Source organism: Bombyx mandarina, chromosome 03, assembly GCF_030267445.1.
Source record: "Bombyx mandarina strain Sakado chromosome 03, ASM3026744v2".
Lineage (NCBI taxonomy): Eukaryota > Metazoa > Arthropoda > Insecta > Lepidoptera > Bombycidae > Bombyx > Bombyx mandarina.
In genome coordinates this window covers 61,191-83,710 of record NC_143210.1, presented here as the reverse complement: position 1 = coordinate 83,710, position 22,520 = coordinate 61,191, and the positions used below count along the sequence as shown (strand labels likewise).

At 47.2% G+C, this 22,520-nt stretch overlaps 1 protein-coding gene and 1 non-coding gene across 2 annotated transcripts; one reads left to right on the top strand and one right to left on the bottom strand.

Annotated features, from left to right (window-relative positions):
* Positions 1-806: 806 nt before the first annotated feature.
* garz (Sec7 domain-containing protein garz) lies at positions 807-22,515 on the top strand. Its single transcript, XM_089738587.1, is given in 37 exon segments — positions 807-1,358; positions 2,014-2,132; positions 3,174-3,282; positions 4,862-5,038; positions 6,279-6,435; positions 6,542-6,643; positions 7,143-7,417; positions 7,743-7,899; positions 8,112-8,134; positions 8,137-8,279; positions 8,380-8,836; positions 8,868-8,974; positions 9,057-9,207; positions 9,539-9,744; positions 10,415-10,623; positions 11,327-11,419; positions 11,421-11,662; positions 11,731-11,879; positions 14,198-14,286; positions 14,288-14,338; positions 14,396-14,485; positions 14,487-14,508; positions 14,578-14,611; positions 14,614-14,704; positions 15,012-15,237; positions 15,325-15,460; positions 15,537-15,616; positions 19,865-19,967; positions 19,970-20,029; positions 20,100-20,215; positions 20,289-20,792; positions 20,894-20,927; positions 20,930-20,992; positions 21,059-21,213; positions 21,216-21,308; positions 21,389-21,475; positions 21,478-22,515. Coding segments are annotated over 37 exon segments (5,460 nt in total). The 5' UTR covers positions 807-1,057; the 3' UTR covers positions 21,727-22,515.
* On the bottom strand, positions 6,089-6,215 carry LOC149503213 (U11 spliceosomal RNA). The gene has a single exon (XR_016325746.1). It is a non-coding gene; the product is annotated as a U11 spliceosomal RNA (small nuclear RNA).
* Positions 22,516-22,520: the final 5 nt, after the last annotated feature.

Below are 22,520 nucleotides of genomic sequence, written 5' to 3'. Positions count from 1 at the left end.
TAATGTGCATTGGCGTTAAGTTAGACCAAATACATTTTTTCCATCCTCCTACTTATCATTATGAAGGTATAATAAAGATAGGGTGTTCACATAGGTAATATAAACAAATAAGTAAATATGTTCACTATTTATCTTTCAAGAGATAATGTAGGTATACATTATAATAACTTTTTTACACAGTCGAAATTATATTCCTAACATTAGTAAAATAACATTTTAATACGATAGGTAAGAGGATGGAAAAAATGTATTTGGTCTAACTTTACGCGAATGCACATTATGTCATTTATTTATTTTTAAATTTTTTTAATTAAACTGTATACCAATTAATTGATCCTTCAGGATTTTTAATTGTTTTTTTTTTCACGATTAAAACCGCGTAGAAAGTTGAGGCATTATAGTTGACGCATGCGCAGTACACATATTTTGCATACATTTATTCAACTAATACAAATAGTTAATTAAACAAAAAATGAGTAATTTCGAAAGAGAACAAACGTATTTTATATAAGAACAATCTAAAATGAATATTTACGAGTCATTAAGGACGAAAAAATATTAAAAATTGCAATCGGGGGGCTAACTTGTACATATATTTTTAATATTTTTTTTAAAATAAATAAATGCAGAACAAACAATTATTAACAGTGAACAATCAAGAACAAATGATGAACAAACGAATTAATAGAAAATAAGTAGAAAACAGGAAAGAAAAGTTTTTTTGAGGGGCTAACTTCAGTCACCTCCGATTTTATCAGGCTGTAGTCTTGATCTACTGTGTCTCGGCACAGGTCTATGGTCTCCGCACGGTGGCCAATAGCTGAACTAAAATCCTGAAACGTCAACACAATATGAACCAAGATTATAAATGTGACGGAATCTGTTAATCAGATTGTGAATTTCCATTGAACTCTTTATCTTATAAATTATTTAATAAACTATGTGTAAATAAGCGAGATATAATGCATTGTTTCCAATTATTTCGGAAATTACTCAAATAATTTTTTTATTAATAAGTTGTTGATGTTGATGTGTTAAGTTTCATATTGATAAAACGATGTCGATGCCCGGGAATGGAATTTTCGTGGTCCAAGGCGAGATGGCGATGCTGGTCACAGCAATGCGACGGAGTACCAGATGGGGCTCGCATTCATTCCCTAATGAGGAATATGATATGTTAATGCGAACCTTCCAGGACCTAAAGACGATACTGTACCAAGTGGATGACTTGCGGCTATTAGATCCAGCTACTTATCTCAGCCCTTTTCTGGAAGTAATCAGAAGTAAAGAAACAACTGGCCCCGTCACTAACCTTGCACTCTCTGCGGTGCACAAGTTTATGTCTTATGGTCTAATAGGTATGTAATCTAATTCTAATTGATATATTATAAAACTGCAAATTGAAGTAATACACATGTAGCCTACAATAACACTATTAGAATACTTGTTGCTTGTGTAATTTTTATTTTTTATTTTTTTATTGCCTTTGTAGGCAGACGAGCGTACGGCCCACCTGATGGTAAGTGGTTACCGTCGCCCATGGACTTCAGCAATGCCAGGAGCAGAGCCAAGCTGCTGCCTACTGCTATCCTTAGGTATTAAAGTAGCTTTCATGTTAATTTTAAAACTTTTAAAGTTTAAGTTCAAAATAATCTAAGGACTGTTCCAATAAATTATGCCTTAGCCAAAGACCCATCCGTTAATTATTTATAGATAATATACAGGATTAATGAATTTACTTTTTAGTCTGTTTTAAACCACAACAAAGCATCTATGCAGCTCTCCGGCTATGAAACATGTATTATAATCTGAACTGGTTTAATGAGTGCTTGTGATTGACAGCCTGTTACTACCGCTATGAACTGACATTACTAATCATATTCTTACAGATCCATCACATCCAATAACCATTGCATTAGATGCCTTTAGCTCTAACACTAGGAACTTATGGACCCTGGTAATCATACTCGTCAGTCTTAGCAAAGAGTTTGACAGTCTTAAAATATATTTCAGATCCAGCCCATCCAAGTGTCCCAGCAACTGTTGAGGACATTGCAGATGCAGTCACACATGCTAGATTTGTTGGCACTGACCATAGCTCAGATGGAGTGGTACTCATGAAGATATTGCAGGTACTAATAATGAGTTTCTTAGTATTGATAACATTCATCTTTAGATATTATCATTAGACTTAGGTGTCTGGTGACATTGTTATCTTTTATTGGCTCACTTAAAACCTATTCTGGAGACCAGATGAACTCCAAGTTAGGAATAGTGTGTCATCCTTAACCTTGCAGGAGCTATCCTAGATGTGAAGCTAGTTGACATCTGTTGAAAAACCTTATTTGGTTTCTAATGCTATATGCCTTACCTAAGAAATTCTTAACTTGTACATACATATCTAGCGATGTACTGGTTTTCGACTCCTGCTGGCAAGTACCAATTTTTCTAATGAAATATGTACTTAACAAATGTTCGTGATTGACTTCCACGGTGAAGAAACCCGCAATATTATAATTTGCGTAATTACTGGTGGTAGGACCTCTTATGAGGCCACACGGATAGGTACCACTACCCTGCCTATTTCTGCCGTGAAGTAGTAATGCATTTCGGTTTTGAAGAGTGAGGCAGCTGTTGTAATTATACTGAGACCTTAGAACTTATATCTCAAGTTGGGTGGCGGCATTTACGTTGTAGACGTGGATGAGCTCCAGTAACCACTTAACACCTGGTGGGCCGTGAGCTCGTCCACCCATGTAAGCAATAAACAAATGTTCACATTGACTTCCACGGTGAAGGAGCAACATGGTGTAATAAAAATAAAAACGGCCAAATAATAATTTGTGTAATTACTGGTGGTAGGACGTCTTGTGAGTTCGCACGGGTAGGTAACGCCACCCTGCCTATTATTGCCATGAAGCAGTAATGGATTACAGTTTAAACGGTGTCATGGGTAAAATCAAATTTCAAGGTGGGTGGCGGCCTTTACTTTGAAGACTATGGGTTCCGGTAACCACATAACACTGTGAGCTCGTTATGGGTGAGATAGATGATAGAGATAGATGTAGAGATGTAGATGTAGAGAAATGATAGAGATAGAGATAGATATAGAGATAGATGTATGGACATCTAAGCAATAAAAAATAATAAACAAAAAAATTATGGTATTACAGGTGCTGCGCACTCTTATGCTCAGTCCGGAAGGTGCCATGCTAACTGATGAGAGTGTCTGTGAGATCATGCTCAGCTGTTTCCGGATCTGCTTTGAGACACGACTCACAGGTGTGTTTAGATCTATGGTTAATAAAACTATATGAGTGTATGATACTCATTGAATGTACCTAGTCAGGTCATAAGTATTGTCACACAGTAAAACCTTTTCTTTTAGAATGCTGGCCACAAAAAAGTTTATTGAATTCGAATTTCGAATTGTTCATGAAAATAAAAAATGTATACTTTTAGAATTTTACTCATTTTAAATATGGAGTGGACGCTTAAAGAAGACCGTGTTGCAGTTATTGCGTTGCATCGTTGCGGTTACGCGCCAATTCAAATTTTTAACATACTGAAAAATTTGAATATAACCAAAAGATTCGTTTATCTACCATCAAACGATACAATGAAGACTCTAGTGTAGATGACAGGTCAAAAAGTGGTCGCCCTCGGTCTGTTAGGACTCCAGCAGTGATAAAAGCTGTGAAGGCGCGAATTCAAAGAAATCCCAAACATACGCAGAAACTGTTGGCCCTTCAGATGGGGTTAAGCAGAACCACGGTGAAAAGGGTGTTAAATGAAGACTTAGGGCTTCGGGCATATCGAAGAAAAACAGGACATCGTTTGAATGCTCGTCTAATGGACCTGAGACTGAAGAGACGCCGCGCTTTGTTGAAGCGGTACGCGGGAAAAAATATCGGGAAATTCTTTTTTCGGATGAAAACATTTTTACCGTAGAAGAGAGCTACAACAAACAAAATGATAAGGTGTACGCACACAGTAGTGAAGAAGCGAGCAACCGTATTCCGCGTGTCCAACGAGGTCATTTTCCATCCTCGCTCATGGTATGGTTGGGAGTTTCTTATTGGGGCTTAACAGAGGTACATTTTTGTGAAAAAGGTGAAAAACGAATGCAGTTGTGTATCAAAATACAGTCCTGACGAACCTTGTGGAACCTGTTTCTCATACCATGTTCAATAACAGGCACTGGGTATTCCAACAAGACTCGGCGCCAGCTCATAGAGCGAAGAGCACACAAGACTGGCTGGCGGCGCGTGAAATCGACTTCATCCGGCACGAAGACTGGCCCTCCTCCAGTCCAGAATTGAATCCGTTAGATTACAAGATATGGCAACACTTGGAGGAAAAGGCGTGCTTAAAGCCTCATCCCAATTTGGAATCACTCAAGACATCCTTGATTAAGGCAGCCGCCGATACTGGCATGGACCTCGGAGGTTATTTGAATAAACTTTAGTGTCATAAGAATCTATGTTTTGTTAAGTTCATTTTGGTATATGAATGGTTACATAATGAATAAACTTGTTAATTATTTTACATTAAACATGTGACAGAATTTATGACCTGACTAGGTATATTGTATGAAAACTGATGACTTAGTAACACAATTTAAACGTTTACTACTTCTGCCCCACACATTGAGACATGTGGTCTGGGTATTCACATATTAGATCTCCAATTGCCAAATCAGATCATCCCAGGTAGATTAACTGTTGTTAAAGTTGATGATCATTGTACAGTATTATAGTGCTTTTTGTCAATATATTGTGTATGCTCCGATTACTAGTAAATGCTCACTACAATACTAGGAAGCAGAGAACAAATGAGATATAGATTTGGTGGGTTCCAGAGCTGCTCCGACGGTTCGCGGAGCAGTGCCTGCGCGACATGACGCAGCTCGTGTTCTCGCGCCTGGCGCACTTCCCGCCGGAGCCCGGCGCCGCGACCGACTTCTCCACAGTGGGCAGTCTCTCTCTGAAGAAGAGAGAGAAAACTACCAAAAAGAAGAGCGCCAGTGCCCTCAGTAGTCAGTACCATTTTGCACCTTAGATGATATCGACTCCCTCACACTGACTGCTGGGCCGTGATTAACTTTGCAATTAATTTGACTAATGTCATCGATGACGTGTGTTGATAAGATAAAAGCATTGAGTAAAGTTATAAGTTTCACTTCCGGCCGTCATGCACTTGTAGTTAGACATGTGTAAGTAATGCGAGTGATATTACTCTACGATGTAATGCAACATCACACATTACGCGAAGGAAACAAACATCACACTATTACTTCTAGCGAAGCTATCACCCAACATGTTTCTTTCTTTGTCGTGTAATGTTGCTTGATACACGAACGGAACCGAGCGAGCGAGACAGACCGATCTACGCAAAATAAATGAGCAAGCGACACGGAATTATTCCTAGTGATTTGAACCGTATGCCCTGGCCGCTAGGTACATTTTTATACCTATGGTACGTCTGATTTTAATAGAGGTATTTGTGTTTATATTTTTCATGCGGCCAGCCAGTAGTTCCCCGCAAGTAGTTACTTAATTTTTTATTCGCGACTTTTGTAAAATCGCTTGTAATTGTTTAGTAATATTTCATATATTCATTTTGTGTTTGAATTACTTAAGCACTTGTTTGAAGATAGTTTTATTATTTGTTTTAATGCGTGTATAATAAGTGAAAGAAAGAATGGCGTCTAAATGAAAGTACAGTCCTCTTTGGATGCATTTTGAGGAGACCGCGCCGAAACAATGCGGCTACTGCTCTCGTATATTAACATTATCGTCGAGCTCAATTTGCAGTCTAAGTCGCCATATGAAATCCGTTCATCCGGCAATAAATTATATTAAGTAAAAAATAAAATTATTATATTATTAAGGAAGTCAATCTCTGTCAAGTAATATAACAGTGTATTACAATACAAAGTATGAACACATCACTTAGGTAATGATTCGGGTGTATAGATACAATGTATTCGTCACAGTATCTATTGAACGCACTGAGTAATGTTTTCGAGTAATATCACCTGTCTGTAGAAGTGATGTTTTGCGCAAGTCTACTTGTAGTACGTGGGGGAAGCGCCGGTACGCAGGTAGCCAACTGCTTCCTCTCGACAAAAATTATGTGTTGAGTATGTCTTGATAACCATACCCCACGGCCCCGAGGGGCCGCGTGCCATCCAAGCGGCAAACACCCTTTTGGTGAGAGCGAGCCGGGGCCGCCCTAGTCATTCGGCTCGTCCATTAAACGATTGCGCGATTCAGGTTTCGAGCAGCGACATCTCTTGGTGCATTTTAACACTAAGATGCGGTTAATGGACGCAGCGAACTCGAAGTTAAAACTATCGCTAGTTATGTTACCAGTTATACTGTTTATTTATGTTTTATACTCAGACAATGCTCATTTCAACTTCTACATAGAGTGATTTATACATTGCGACCACAGCGCAGCCCGCCATGGCCTCCACGCGATGCGTTACGTGTAATCAAATATGCTTCCGTTACACGCGGACTTCGTTACTGTACAGGTCCTGTGGCCGACAGGAAGGGCGCGGGCGGGGGCGGGGCAGTCCTGCTGCAGCGCCCGCGGACCGCGCCGAGCCCGACAGGACCGATCCGCTGCAACGGCTGTGAGTGCCGCCTCTCGTGAACTAGCTCGCGGCCATTGAGCTCTTTGTATAACTTTTTAATTATTTACCGAAATATTCAGGGTGAAACTAGTGTCATAGGTTTCGTGATTTGTTCAAATGGTCTTTGATTTCAATAATAAAATTCATAATTGTAACATTACTCATTTTCAATGACATAGTTCGATTAAAACAGTCAAAATTCTTAATCCATAAAATAACTTAAAATAATACATTTCCAACAGCGCGATTGAATTCCTTCCGCGGTAACAAGATTCTGTGCCCGCGCGGCAAGCTGTGCGCTGTGGACTCACATTTTAAATGTATTTATTTAAAAAAAGATATACAATTCCAAGGAATATCATTTATTTCAACCGACAAGGTCCATAACCTAACATACGTCCATAACATTTATATTTTGAAATATCTTTCTCAATGTTATTCTAATTCTAAATTATAATGCAGACATCTTGTGTAGTAAATAGTGAACCTTGCTTCTTAGTCAAGACAAGAACCTCATCAATGAAGCGGAAATAACGATAGAGCCCGTCGAGTCGGCACCCGCCTCCACCAAGCACGCGCGCCACTCCTCCATGGACCTCGCCGCCGAGAACTCTACCATCACGCAGCTACTAGAGAAGTGCGTCGCCGGGGAGTCACACTCCGACTCGCAGCCGGACTCGCGACCCGACCCGGACTCGCAACCGGACTCGCGGCCGGACCCCGACTCGCATCCGGACTCGCAGACCGACGCTCCACAAGAGTTGGACCGGACACGTGAGCAACTTATTACTGATCCACAGTCCATGGCCGCCGCTTGTGCCATAAACTTATATGTTCCGGCATTTTTTATTCTCATTTAAACAGGACTATAGCTGCGACCGTCGTACCGCGAGTTGGGTCCTTCGAAGCCACTCTGACCTCAGTGATGAGACCCTCGGCGCGCTTCAGGCGACGGGGGAGGGCTCTGAGCGCTTAACTTGATATGAGGAGCTGGATTTTATTTCCTTAAAACTATTTATTGGTGTTAACATATGGTGCAATTGTTTATTTTGGTTTGGATTAATTATCTATATAAATTATATATAGTTGTTGGTAACAGCAGCGGCGGAGGGGGACGGCGCGACCGGCAGCAAGGCGGACCACGACGCAGAGACCGCGGAGGAGTTCGTGAACCACAGAGGGATCCGCTTCACTCCACAGCACGACACCGTCACCCTCCGCCCCTACGGAGCGCCCTGCATCAGGGAACTCTTCCGGTACGATGCCCCTCCTGCTCCCGCACAGGCCGTCCGGGCCGCGCTGGATACCGAACTATGAATTACAACTCTGTTCAACACTTAAGGCTCAGGTCACAATTCGCAATTGACTCGTTCCGCTTCGCTGCAGACTTTATAGTCGCCGCTCGTCTACAAGTTCCGAGATTGTTTCCCGCCGGTAGCCACGTCGAGCTGTAACTAACTGTGCGCAGGTTCCTCATCACGCTGTGCAACCCCTGGACGAGCAGAACACGTCGGCCATGGTGCAGCTGGGCCTGTCCCTGGTGGGCACGGCGCTGGAGGTCGGCGTGGACCAGATCGCCAGGTGTCCGTCCCTGCTGCAACTCGTTAAGGACCCGCTCTGCAGGAACCTCTTAAGTGTAAGCAATGCCGTCTGCGCACGCCTCCCGGAGACCAACGAGCCGGAAGACTTGACAAGGACAAACTTCTGACTTGAATATCTATTGTTTTGATTTCCAGTTGCTGAGCACGGAGCGGATATCGATATTCGCTCTGGACCTCCAAGTCACCTTCCTGCTTTACGAAGCTCTCCGCTTCCATCTGAAATATCAAATCGAGGCGTTCTTCAAAAAGATCATAGAGATAGTGTCTGCCGACACGAGCAAATCCATCTACGAGCTGAAGGAGATCCAGCTCCTCGCCGTGGAGAGCGTCGTCCAGCTGTTCAGGATCCCTGGCTTCTGCGCCGAGCTCTATCTTAACTACGACTGCGACATCTACTGCGCCAACATCTTCGAAGACTTGATCAAGCTCTTGTCCACCAACGTGCTCTCCTCCGCCGCTCACAACATTCACGCGCCGTCCACGGAGGCGCTGCTCGCCGTCATGGAGACGGTCGAGGTCGGTATTCGGCTCACCGACGCGCAGCCCGGCCAGGACGCGCCCCCGGCCAGGACGCGTCCCCGGCCAGGACGCGCCCTCCCGCTCGGACGCGCCCCCCCGACCGCGCGCGCACGTGTCGCTCGAGCTAGGCGGACTCGATGACGTCACGCTCGCGCCCCGGGACCCGCTGCCCACGGACGCCGAGTTAGACAACATCAGAAACTTAAAAAAGGTATGCTTAGTTCCCGGCGACCCCGGCCAAGGGCTGGCCAGTCCGCGGCCGGGAGCTGTGCTGACCGCCCCGTGTGTCGCAGTGGGTGAGGCAGGGCACGGAGCTCTTCAACCAGAAGCCGGAGCGCGGCATACAGTTCCTGCAGGAGCACGGCGTGCTGGCGACACCGCTAGACCCTCACGAAGTGGCCATGTTTTTGAGGGAAAATCCTGACTTGGACAAGAAAATGATAGGTGAGTTGTGATTAGAGTATATTTTATATTGTACTGTGAACAATGGAACACGAAGGAACGGACCCCATCCACGATGACGTGTCTTTTTCAACCGAGCCAGGCCTTGGCTGCGCCCGTGGCATTGCTGATGTCCTCGAGCGACGGTGGGCCGTGTGCTCTTCTGTCAATAAACCCGCGGCGCGCGCCGGCGTCTGCTCGTCGAACGACTGCTTGTCACGTCAAAAGCAGCTCTATCCTAGAGCCATGCAACAGGGTTCATTCTTCACAATTGAGAGTCGGGGGCCCGTCTAGCTCGCGGCTCGCGAGGTCAGTAATGTGGTGCGCTGCGCAGGCGAGTACATCTGCAAGCGCTCGTCCCGCGGCGAGTCGGCGGAGCACTGCGGCGACACGAGCGTGCTCGGCGCCTTCGCCGACAGCTTCGAGTTCGGCGGTCTGCGCATCGAGCAGGCGCTGCGGCTCTACCTAGAGACCTTCCGGCTGCCCGGCGAGGCGCCGCTCATCTTCCTCGTCATGGAGAAGTTCGCTGAGCGCTGGCACGTCAGTACGCACGCCCCGCCCCGCCCCGCCCCGCCCCGACACGACACGCCGCGGCCCACGTGTCGTCCACAAGTCTGTTTCGTCTAAGGAAATGTGTACTTTACTCCTGTTCACGAACGGCTTCCGGGATCTATAACATGGTTTAATGAAAATCAAACTCAAATCAATTATTTTTCATAATTACCAGTGGTACAGCAGGTCGCCAGCCCGCCAGAGTCTGCGCGAATGTTAGGGTCACATGTTGAGCTCATGTCTCAGAGCGGCGGGCGGTAATCACACTGTACCGCCGACAGCTTTTGGTGTCCACTTAACGCCAGTCGGAATGTTAATTAATTATAATTCACGATACTGATTCAGCTCGAAAAACGAATCCAGGTCCCAGGATGTATTGCTACGACTCACTCTTGTGGAGCATGTACGTCGCTCAACGACAAGCCTCGCTACGGCGACCGCCGCGCCCCGCCCCGCCCCTCCACCCGACTTATTATCACCCAATTTATGAGTTTTTATTTCTTATTCCCTTTTCGATAACTGTTTGTTTGGTTTAGAATCTGAAATTCTGAAATTATTATAGTGATCGTTGTGCCAACCTGCTTTTGTACTGTAATACGTGGGGCCCCCACCGTGGGGTCTCCCACCGCGCAGAGCGTGACGCCATGCCCCTGCGCAGTCCACAAACGGATGTCCGTTCGCGAACACGGACGCCGCCTTCAGACTGGCCTACGCAGTCATCATGCTGAACATGGACCAGCACAACCACAACGCCAAGAAGCTGAACGTGCCCATGACCGTCGAAGACTTCGTCAGAAACCTTCGCGGGTGCAACGGCTCCGGCGACTTCGACCAGGCGATGCTCGAGCAGGTCTACTACTCCATCAAGTGAGTTGTTATCGTCTCTCAGAGACCGGCGCGCTGCACGAACGCAGCGAGGCCCGGCCGCCCGCCTGCTGGTGAGTGCACACATCAACCACGTCGATGCCACCGCCCACCATGAAACTTGAGTTCTAAGACTCAGTTTTGCAGTACAACGGCTGCCCCCCCCCCCCCCGGCTTTCGGTAGGCAGCGGCTTGGCTCTGCCCTTGGCATTGCTGAAGTCCATGGGCGACGGTAACCACTCACCATCATCTCCCGGTGAAGGTCGCGGGGTCGAGGCCGCGCGAAGCGCTACCGTCATTAGCGCTCCGCTCAGGATTCACTCCTGAAGCGCGAATTGTAAGAGCGATCGGTTTGTGGTATATCGCGTCCCGACCCGATAGGCTGGTTTTGACCCCGCGGGGTATGGGGTATCCCGGGACACCGGCGGCACCACCTGGGCAGCCCGACAGGTCGACCGTCTAGAATCTTCGTTTCATCTCGAAGGCTCTGTGGCCCGCGGTCTGCTCCCAATATCTGCGGATCGTCAAGTGCCACATAGGGGTGTGACTCCCGACACGGCTCCTCGCAGGAGATTCGGCCCCCGGTACAGAAAAAAAGGGTGGCAGTACCTCCCAGTGCGGGTTCACAATCAAATCATAACTTTTGCAGGTTTGATTTTATTATATGATGTTATTGTGGTGGTGCGTTATTATGGAGCCGCCCCAGGAACGAGGAGATGGTGATGCCGGCGGAGCGCGTGGGGCCGGTGCGCGACGCGTACCTGTGGCGCGTGCTGCAGCGCCGCGCCCCCGCTACCGCGCGCTGCCCCCGCGCACCCCTACGCCGCGCGCGTGCACGCCGCGCTGGCGCCGCCCGCCGTGGCCGCGCTGTCCGCCGCCTTCGAGCGCGAGCCCGCCGCGCGCAGCCTGGCCGCGCTGGAGCGCTGCGGCGCGCTGCTGGCGCGGCTGCCCGTGGACGAGCTCACGCTGGACTCGCTCGTGCTCACGCTCGTCAAGTTCACGGGCCTGCTGCAGCACCAGAGCTCCTCCTACATCGCCATAGGTAACGCGCCGCGACCCGCCGAGCGTCCGCACTGAAGGAAACGGTAAGCGAGAGCTGGCTTGTCGCAGGGGTGTCGCTGGGGCAGTCGGCGCGGAGCCAGCTGGCGCTGGGCGGCGCGTGCGGCATGGTGGCGCGGCACGGCGGCGCGCTGCGGGCGGCGTGGGAGCACGTGCTGCGCGCGGTGGGGGCGCTGTACCGGGGCCGCCTGCTGCCGCAGGTGAGCCTCCCGCACCACTCAACTACTCCGTCTGAGAGAAGACGGAGAAGACTGATTGAAGACTACCAGAGGCCAGAGGGCAGCTGCAAGAACCACTGCGTAAACCGAAGAGCCCAGATTTTGTCTGAAACCAAATGTGATCCGGATCTGATGGTGAGTGGTTACCGTCGCTCACGGACGTCAGCATGTCAGAGACGGAGCTAAGTTGCCGTCTCCACAAACCTCGTTTGAAGAAGTACAAGTCATAGCGCTCGGGATACACGGAGGAGGGAAGGTCATCCCAAATTCGGATGGTACATGGCGAAAAAGTTCTCTGGATACCGGGAACGTCGCGGCTCTATGCGGCACGGATGGACTCTCGCGGCCCCGGGTGAACAGAACATGATCTCAAACCGTTCCTCAGAGCACTCTAGGGAATATGTATACAGTACACGACACAGAGAGAACCGATGTCTCTCCTTAGACCCAGTCCGGCTGGTGTTTGTGTCTGTGTTCACGGCCGATCGTGAAGTGCAGCTTTTTTTTATTATTGCTTAAATGGATGGGCGTGCTCACAGCCTCCTGGTGTTAGTGGTTACTGGAGCCCATAGACATCTACAACGTAAATGCACCACCCACCTCGAGGTCTCGGTATAATTACAACGGCTGCCCCATCCTTCGAACCGAACGCATTACCGCTTCACGGCAGAAACAGGCAGGGTGGTGGTACCTACCCGTGCGGACTCCAAGAGGTCCTACCACCAGTGAAAAGCTTGGCTGAGTTGAACACTCCCAGCATTTTTGATGTGTGATTTTTTAAATCTCCATTTGGATTTTATTCCCGTCTTTTCTATAATTATTAGATACCCTAATTTGGGTTTTATCATTTGATTCCTTGTTTTAAAGGGGAAAGCCCATTTTAGGCCCAAAGCGGACAATAGATTATAGAAAAAATACTTAGTGCATTAATTTTTTCATTAATAAATATGCATTTACTTTCTTGCAAATAAGCGCCACTACAGTTTACAATAAGTAGTTTAAAAAAGTAACTCTATTGAAAAAACAAGGATTTTTATTTTTGCGGGAAAAATATTGCCAGCTTCAAAACCTTTTACGTATAAAGTAAATATTTTGAGTATTTAATAAAACATATAAATAAATCATTTTAAGTATTATCATTAATCATCGATTTTAATGAATTTTATGCACATAAAATAACATCGAAGACATACCCATTGGACTTTAACTTGTAACTATACTTGAGACCTTAGAATTAATCTCAAGGTGGGTGGGCATTTACGTTGTAGATGTATGTGGGCTCGAGTAACCACTTAGCAACACCAGGGTGGCTGTGAGCTCGTCCACCCATCTAAGCAATAAAAAAAACTTTACTAGTATTGTTATTTAAATATGTACAACTAAAACAAAAACATAAAAAATAATGTGTACTCGTAAAAAAATAATAATATAAAATCAATTATCCGTTATTTAAAAAAATTATCGATATATGAATTTCATGTAATTATTTTTCTTTATACTGACAACACTGAATTTAATCTGACTGACTGAAACTTCGCTTGCTGCTTGTGGTGTTGTGCTTGCGTACAAAATGGATGTGTTTTGATTTTTCTTCGATTTATTTTACTTTTATCAATAACGTTTCATACTACGACTAAAACATTGTGTGAATTGTGGTTTTACCCCGACCGAGATTTAAAACGTGTATATGCTCTCCTTTGCTATTTTTAGATGATTTACTAATTGTGTATGAAGATGAAGAAAATATATATATTTAAAGAATTAAGTGTGTTTTTCATACCCTATTGGATAAAAAATACATTAGGAACATCTTAAACATTAAGAAAAGAAAGTTCTTGAAGTATCTCACAATCCGACACTTATTTATGTAGAAAATTAACCTCAAAACGAGTTTTATTTTTATTATATTTTTTATAATAGTGGCGTCAATTTCAATGTATTTTTTAGATATCCATACATTTAAGAATTTGAATCAGTACATTTTTATAGTAATATTTGATGTCATCTTGGGCCTAGCACACTATGGAGAGTGGGCATTCCCCTTTATGAAAAATAAGCAAACTAATTAATAACTATGGTCACAAATATTGCTACTATTTGTTTGAATTTGTCCATGATTGTTAAGCTTTGTCAGTTTCATTCCGCGTCACGACGGCGCGACCGAGGCGCCCCCTGTCGACAAGACGCGACCCGCCTCGCGTCATTTATAAACTTTATTTATAAAATATATGTTTTGTTTATATATTACTCGACCATTTATAAACGAAGTGCTGCTATTTGTGTCACCACAACGGTTACAGAGCATGGTGGAAGCCGAGGACTACCTGTCCCCGGACGGCAAGGTGTCGCTGCTGCCGGAGACCGCGCGGGGCCCGGAGTCCGGGCTGCTTCCAGCTCTACTCCTACATCGCGCTCGGCGAGACGGGTGAGGGCCTCTCCGCGCATGCGCGTGCTGTGTCGCGCGGAACATTCACTGAGTTGCATTGGCAGCATGCGAGCTCCCACCCGCACGAGAGGGCGCTGATGGACGCCGCGGCCAAGTGCGTGGCGGCCTGCAACTTGCCCGCGCTGCTCGTCACCGAGACAAGTTCTGCCGCTCGACAGCCTGCAGGTACCGACCCCGCCCCCGCACCTCGCTCCCTGTGACGTCGGTGTCATTCATATACGGCGCGCGTTCCAGGCGCTGGTGGACGCGATGGTGACGGTGGGGAGCCCCCGGACGCCGAGAGCCTGCAGCTCAACCCGGAGCTGGAGGACATGGCCGTGTTCTTCCTGGAGCTGCTCGGACAGACCTTGATACAGAACCGGTGAGCCCCCCCACCCCCCGCCCCGCACCGATCCGCGCGCCGATCGGCGCACCGAGCCGCGCACCGATCCGCGCACCGAGCCGCGCACCGATCCTCGCACCGATCCGCGCACCGATCCGCGCACCGATCCGCGCACCGATCCGCGCACCGATCCGCGCACCGATCCGCGCACCGATCCGCGCACCGATCCGCGCACCGATCCGCGCACCGATCCGCGCACCGATCCGCGCACCGAGCCGCGCACCGATCCGCGCACCGATCCGCGCACCGAGCCGCGCTCGACACAGTACAGCGGCGCGTGTTGCAGGGACCGGGCGGCGCGCGTGTGGGCGGCGGCGGCGGGCGCGCAGGCGGCGGCGCTGCGCTGGGCGGCGGCGCGGGGCGGCGGGCGGGCGGCGCGGCGCGTGCTGTGTGCCGTGCTGCGCTGCGCCGCGCGCCTCATGCGTGCCGAGCTGTGCGCCGCCGCCGTGCTGCAGCACCTCGCACTGCTCTTCACTCTGCCGCAGGACGTCTTCCACCGGCACGCCGACGTGGTCAGTCCCCTCGCGTACAGACGTACCTACCTGGAGATTGTCGCCCCCGCGCTCGTAGTAAAGCCCGTGTGCCTGTGTCCGCATCAGATATCGTGCGGGCTGCACGAGGTGGTGCGGACGTCGGCGCAGAACGTGCACGGCGGCGCGGAGTGGCAGCTGGTGCTGGCGCTGCTGTGCGCGGCCGGCGCCGGCGTGTGGCCCGCGGACAGCGCCGCGCTCGACCGTGAGTGTCTACTGCGACTCGGCGTCGACTGAACGGCACTGAATATTCAATTAACCAAGATTAATTGTGACAACAGTGTCCAGCCGGTCGGGCTCGGAGGAGGAGGCCGCCGACCACGAGCTGTCGCAGTCGCCGCACGCACACGGCTGGATCCTGGTACGTGCTCTCTATAACAATTAGGAATTATTTATTATTTACTACAAGGAGAACCAACAGCCAACTAAAATATAATAATATAACAAATAATAGAAACAAAAAGCCAATTAAAGATCCTCACCAATATAAACAAATTAGAGAAATAATAACATACCTAGTCAGGTCATAAATTCTGTCACATGTTTAATGTAAAATAATTGAAACAAGTTTATTCATTATGTAACCATTCATATACCAAAATGAACTTAACAAAACATAGATTCTTATGACACTAAAGTTTATTCAAAATAACCTCCGAGGTCCATGCCAGTATCGGCGGCTGCCTTAATCAAGGATGTCTTGAGTGATTCCAAATTGGGATGAGGCTTTAAGCACGCCTTTTCCTCCAAGTGTTGCAAAGTGGATACATTATGATAATCCAAAAAGAAAAAAATCATGGGGACTACCTGGCCACGCGTCAACATCCACAGCAAAACCTAATATTCATGGAAGAAAACTCATGCTGTGTATTTGGTGCGATCAGCTGAGTGTGGTGTATTACGAGTTGCTTAATCCAGGCGAAACAATCACTGGAGATCTCTACCGAACGCAATTGATGAGATTAAGTTGAGCTCTGAACTTCGATCAATAATAGTACTAGATTAAGGATCAGGAACAAAAATAAGACGCTCCAGTGGCCACGTTTGCAGACACGAAAACATCTTCATTTCTTAGAAAAAGTTTAATAATGTTAACGACTTCAGTTTATTATAAACCTTAATACTTAAACATAAAGTTTAATTACTATTGCAAAATATATGTATTTAGGTCCTTTCGTCAGAAAAAGAATATTATGGAATAAATTTAAAATGTCACTTGAACATAAAAAGTCATCAGTACAAAAATATTTATTCTAAAATGATACTTAAAGCCTAAGTTATAAGGTTAAAAATATTTGTTTAAAATTACGTGCTTATTGTATTGTGGAACTATATGTAGTTCTTGGTATTACATTTCAATGCTCAGAACACAGTAAGTATTGAAAGACATAGAGTTGCAGAATATACATATTTGTTTTAGGTTTGTTTTGTATGGTCGCAACTATTTTTGACCGATTCAAAAAAGTAGTAGATAATATTTTACATTGCCGCTATTACAACAAATAGGTGATAAAAAATAAAATTGAATAAAGTAAAAAAAATATGAAAGGAAACACGAAACATTTTTCCACGTATTCTTTATACAGAAGTAATTAAAACAATAATGTAGGTTTAATTACCTTTAAACAGATTCAGTTTGTTATAAAGCTGTCTTTTAGACGTAATTTTTATATGAGCGGTTTCTTTTTACAAATATAATGTAATCTTATATCAATGAATTTTTTTATAATCAGTTTAATTTAGGCTTTTTTATGGCTGTGTTCGTTTCCCCAGAAAATAAATCCTTTTCAGCATATACGCTTAAAATATTTACACATACATATAATGTTTTTGCATTGATTTGCCACCACCATTGAACAATTCTAGAATTTTTATAAGGTTCTATATTCTTCTCTTTCTTTCGCGACAATATATATCCATTGTGCACAGCGACAAGGGGCTACTAGGAAATCTACAAATAAAAATAACATTATAAAATAACAAAACTACTCTATGCATTCCCTGTCAAAGAATAGGTGATGTTTGTTACAATAGTTGGTGCCTTGTTGCAAACATTGGCCAAACAATTACAATATTCGTAAATTGTGTTTTATTTACAATATAATTGTTTATTATTTTATGAAAACACTTAATAATATAAAACTTACCAAAAAAATATCCTTCCTACTCTAGTTTTTGAACGCGCATTGCGCGTTTTTGACTTCTATACTAATTGAAATAAGACACAAATTTATTTGTGGTCTTTATTTTCGGGCCGTTTTGAAGCGCTCGCGAATCTATATATTATCTGCTCGAAGGAAAAACGCCCTCAATACTACTCCAGACATGACAAAATTATTCTGCTCTATGATAATGCGTCCGCGTGTAGCGGTACCGGTGAAAATTTATTTAAAAACACTTAATTGGGAAATACTACCTCACCCGCCGTATTCACCAGACATTGCCCATCTGACTATCATCTGTTCCGGTCAATGGCACATGCTCTGTCGAGCAGCGGTTTACATCATATGAAGATACCAAAAATTCGTGGATAGCCTCAAAGACGAGGAGTTTTCAGACGTGGAATCCGAACTCGCCTGAGAGATGGGAAAAAGTAGTTGCTAGTGATGGACAATACTGAAGTCGTGGTGTGTGTCGAAGTGAATATTGAAGTCGTCGTGGCCTAAAGGATAAGACATCCCGTGCATTCGTGTTGAGCGATGCACCGGTGTTCGAATCCCGCAGGCGGGTACCATTTTTCTATTGAAATACGTACTCAACAATGTTCCCGATTCACTTCCACGTGAAGGAATACATCGTGTAATAAAATCAAACCGCAGAATTATAATTTGCGTAATCACTGGTGCTAGGACCTCTTGGGAGTCCGCAAGGGTAGGTACCACCACCCCGCCTATTTCCGCCGTGAAGCAGTAATGCGTTCGGTCGAAGGTGGAGTAACCGTTGTAACTATACTGAGACCTTAGAACTTATATCTCAAGGTGGGTGGCGCATTTACGCTGTAGATGTCTATGGGCTCCAGTAACCACTTAACAACAGGTGGGCTGTGAGCTCGTCCACCCATCTAAGCAATAAAAAAAAAAAAAAAACTTCTATTAAATTCAAATTACCGCTCTTTCATAATCATATTATTTTTCCGACAAAAAAATGGCGGAAACTTATTTGTACTCCTTTATTTCCTATTAAAGTACAATTCTACAATAATAAATACTCAACAATATTTAAAATAAAATGAACCAAGAACGTTTATCGATAAAAACCTAATAACATTAAAATCTTTTGGGCAGCACTAAAACCGCCATGTTTAGCGGCCAGATGACATCACAGTGGCACGCATTTTCGTGACGTTTCATTTCCATAGGTTTCATACTTCAGTGGTTGTGCTACACATCACCGGCACATGTCCCCTCATCACCCGGGAAACATCAGGCACTAGGCTGACGTCTCTCCCCCTGATAGAGGAATAAAATGGGTCAATATCTAACAACCTGCCAAGTCTGTTCAGGTCACCACCGACATTGGTGGTCACCATCGATTTGAAATCGTCGTGGCCTAACGGATAAGACGTCCGATGCATTTGTGTTGAGCGATGCGCCGTGTTCGAATCTCAGGCGGGTACCAATTTTTCTAATGAAATACGTACTCAACAAATGTTCACGATTGACTTCCACGGTGAAGGAATAACATCGTGTAATAAAATCAAACGCGCAAAATTATAATTTGCGTAATTACTGGTATTAGGAACCCTTGTGAGTCCGCGCGGGTGGGTACCACCACTCTGCCTATTTCTGCCGTGAAGTAGTAATGCGTTTCGGTTTGAAGGGTGGAGCAGCCGTTGTAACTATACTTGAGACCTTAGAACTTATAGAATAAGTTATTATAAGAACTTATATGAACGATTTACGTTGTGGTATCTATGGGCTCCAGTAACCACTTAACCAAGTAACACACCATCTAAGCAATAAAAAAAAAAACATGTAAAACAATGAGTTTTACCTATAATTGGTGGAAGCTAGTGGCAAAGAAATTGGATTTCGATGGCCCAAAGATATTCTCTGTGCATTGAAGTCAACTTTGGATAAAGCTCCGGGTAATCACCAAACCTTTAACGATCTTTAAATAATATATAATGTCGGCAACCTCACGTCGCAAGTAAAGAGGAAGCAGATGATGCCATCTAATGCCAAACTATGCCATCAGACCAACCAATACTAAATTGACAGGCAACTTGTCTGGACCAGCTAATTAAGATAGATCAAGATTAAGAATTAACTTATGTATCTCAGCTTGGTCCAAGTAGATGTTGTTTAAGTGAGAAATTGGGGCAAGTTGTTCATCGGCTACTCTAGTGTTAGATTAACTGAGGTATCACAGTCAAGAAAGTAGATTGGAAATAGTTAGAAAGTGCACTGCAAACTCCTTCAGCCGAACTTGAGATCACATTGTTATACAATACAGATCTTGGCATTGAATTACACTTAGACTGATTAGATAATAATTATGAAAAATGACGGGAGAAACGATTTAAACAAGATCAGGGAACCAAAGTGAAGCGACGTCTGCTGGTTTCGTCGGGGCGGGTACAGATCACTAAACGAGGTGGACGCAACAGGTGGAGCGCGAGGCGGACCCGCCGGCGCGGGCGGACCCGGCCGTGCTGCAGCGCTGCGTGGAGACCCTGGCGCTGGTGGTGCGCGACCTGGCGCACGTCACCCCTACAACTGCCGCGCCACCGTCGCCGCGCTGCGCATCGTCGCGCGCGCCGCCATGCGACACGGTACCCTAGCCGCCCGCACGCCCCACGCGACAGGCGGTCCTGTGTATTCATCACCTCATCACATTGCCAGGTCAAGAGAAGAGCCGCGACGACATCAAGTCACGATCCGGCTCGTCCCGGACCCGCGACGACTCCAGCGACGAGGAGACAGAGGCCGTGGACCAGTACCACCTCATCAGCATACAGGTCAGTCGCGACCCGTGCGGCCCCCGCCGCGGCGGGCCCGCGCGGTCCCCTCACGCGAGCGCGTCCGTTGCAGGTGCTGGACCTGATGCACACGCTGCACAGCCGCACGGCGCAGATCTTCGCGTGGTGGCGCGACGAGGCGGAGCAGCGGGGCCCGGCCGACCACGACCTCTGGGACATCGCCTGGAGCCCGCTGCTGCAGGCCATTGCGCTGTTCTGCACCGACAGGCGGAAGCAGGTGTCGAGGTGTGCCATGCGCTACCTGCAGCGCGCCCTGCTGGCGCCCGGGCTCAGCAGCATGGGTGGCGAGGCGTGGGAGGCTTGCTTCTACTCCGTGCTGTTCCCGCTGCTGGGTGGCCTGGGCCGCCGGCCGGACGCCGCCGCGCGCGCCAACACCCTCACCTGCAAGGTGCTGCTGCAGCACCTGGCGGCGCTGGCCTGCCGCCCCACGTTCTCGCGGCTGTGGACCCGCATGCTGCACGTGCAGCGCTCCCTGCTGCAGACCCAGCACGACGCGCTGGCCGAGGCGGCTCTGGAGTCTCTCAAGAACGTCATCCTCGTCATGGACTCTGTGCACGTCAGTCCCACACTATGTCTCCTTCCCGCCGCGCCCACCGCACTGGCGCGGCACACTTGTTTGTTAAGTTGTAAAATAATAAACCTTTTTTTGACAAACAGATATTTAGGAACGAGGAGGGCTACAACGAGCTCTGGTCATGACGTGGGAGGTCATCGGCGAGTTCCTGCCGACCCTCAAGCAGGACATGTTCCCCGACGGTGAGTCCCCGCGAGCCCGCACCGCGGCGTGTCCCGACGTGTACTCATGCTCACGACGCTCCACAGTGCCGGACGACGTGAAGCTGCCCACGAACCCGCTGAGCCACATGCAGTCTCTCCCGGCGTCGCTCCCCACCATCGTCCCGCCCACCTTCTCCCGGATCTGTCCAGGTACTCCAGCACAATCCCCTGTGTGCGGCCCCAAGTCACCGCCCGCGGCCGCCGCGCCCCGGTCAGCGGCATGGTGCCCATCAGGAACCCTCTTTACGACCAAATGGGATTGACTTCGTCTGTTTTACTTCAGCCGTTAAACGAGGTACATGTCCATACTATAGCGTCGCATGTCATGTGAGTGAATCATTTTAAAAGTTAATTATTATAAATAAACACTTGCAGATGATATCGACCCCGATAGGCGCGTCTAGCGAGCCGCCCCCCGCCCGCCCCGCGCCGCCCCCCGCCCGGCCCCCGCACTCGCTGCTGCTGGACATGGGCGACCAGTGCTCGCTGTACGCGAGTACCTCTCGGACCCCTACACGGAGGCCGCGCCCTCGGACCGGAAGTCGTGCAGCGAGAGTGCCAGCCCGCTGCGCACCAACAAGACGCAGTTCAGTTCGACTGACAACGTGAGAGAGGACTCTGCCACGTTTACGTTTTCCACGTACTTCGGATCGAGCCACGAGACGTGCGGCTCTGACACATTCGACGCGCTGCTGACCGCGGACCGCACCTAGCGCGCCGACCGCGACCGGGGGACCTGGCTGTGACCGTCTGAGCGCTCCGGCGCAATAGAATATAATATATAATCATTATTTGTTGCATCTTAATGTATATACTGCTCCGTACAAGCGGGCGTGATTTCTTATTGACGTTCCGGAACCGCGTGGCGGGGCGGGGCGGGGCGGGGCGGGGTTAGATGGACCATCAGCTCAACTTAATATAATAGAATAGAATAACAGCAAATAAGAAAAGAAACCTATATAAAAGCCCTCAAAAAAAATTTAAATCTAAGGGAGAGAAAAAATAAAGTGCCGTCTGCGGTAAAGCCTCGCCACTTTCTGTCGTTCGTCTGTTTCCTCCCGGCGGCGCCGCCCCACTGTGTCGGTGCGCCCCCGCCCCGCGCGCCCCGCCCCGCGCCCCCCGAGCCCCCCGAGCCCGGACCACATTCCACTTCTGACGAGGCACTTGTTATGTCTATAGATCTATATTTTTGTACTTACTTTTAAACGAATTCATCGAATTTACTTAAGTGAAGAAGCTATCAGTAAATTGTGTAAAAAATATTTGTATTTGTTGAATGATTGGTCTCAATCGGGATCTTCATACATTTGATTCGTTTTAAGGTTTTATCAAATTACAAAACAATACTTTTAGAGACAATAGATGAGTAATTATAAGCTCGCCGAGATCAGTTGGTCGGACTGTCGGCCCGCGCGGCGTCCCGACGCGCCCCTGTACTGCTGTTTAGTTATTGGATATTGTGAACATTTGTAATTACTAATAAATTTAATGTTGAAATGAAACGACT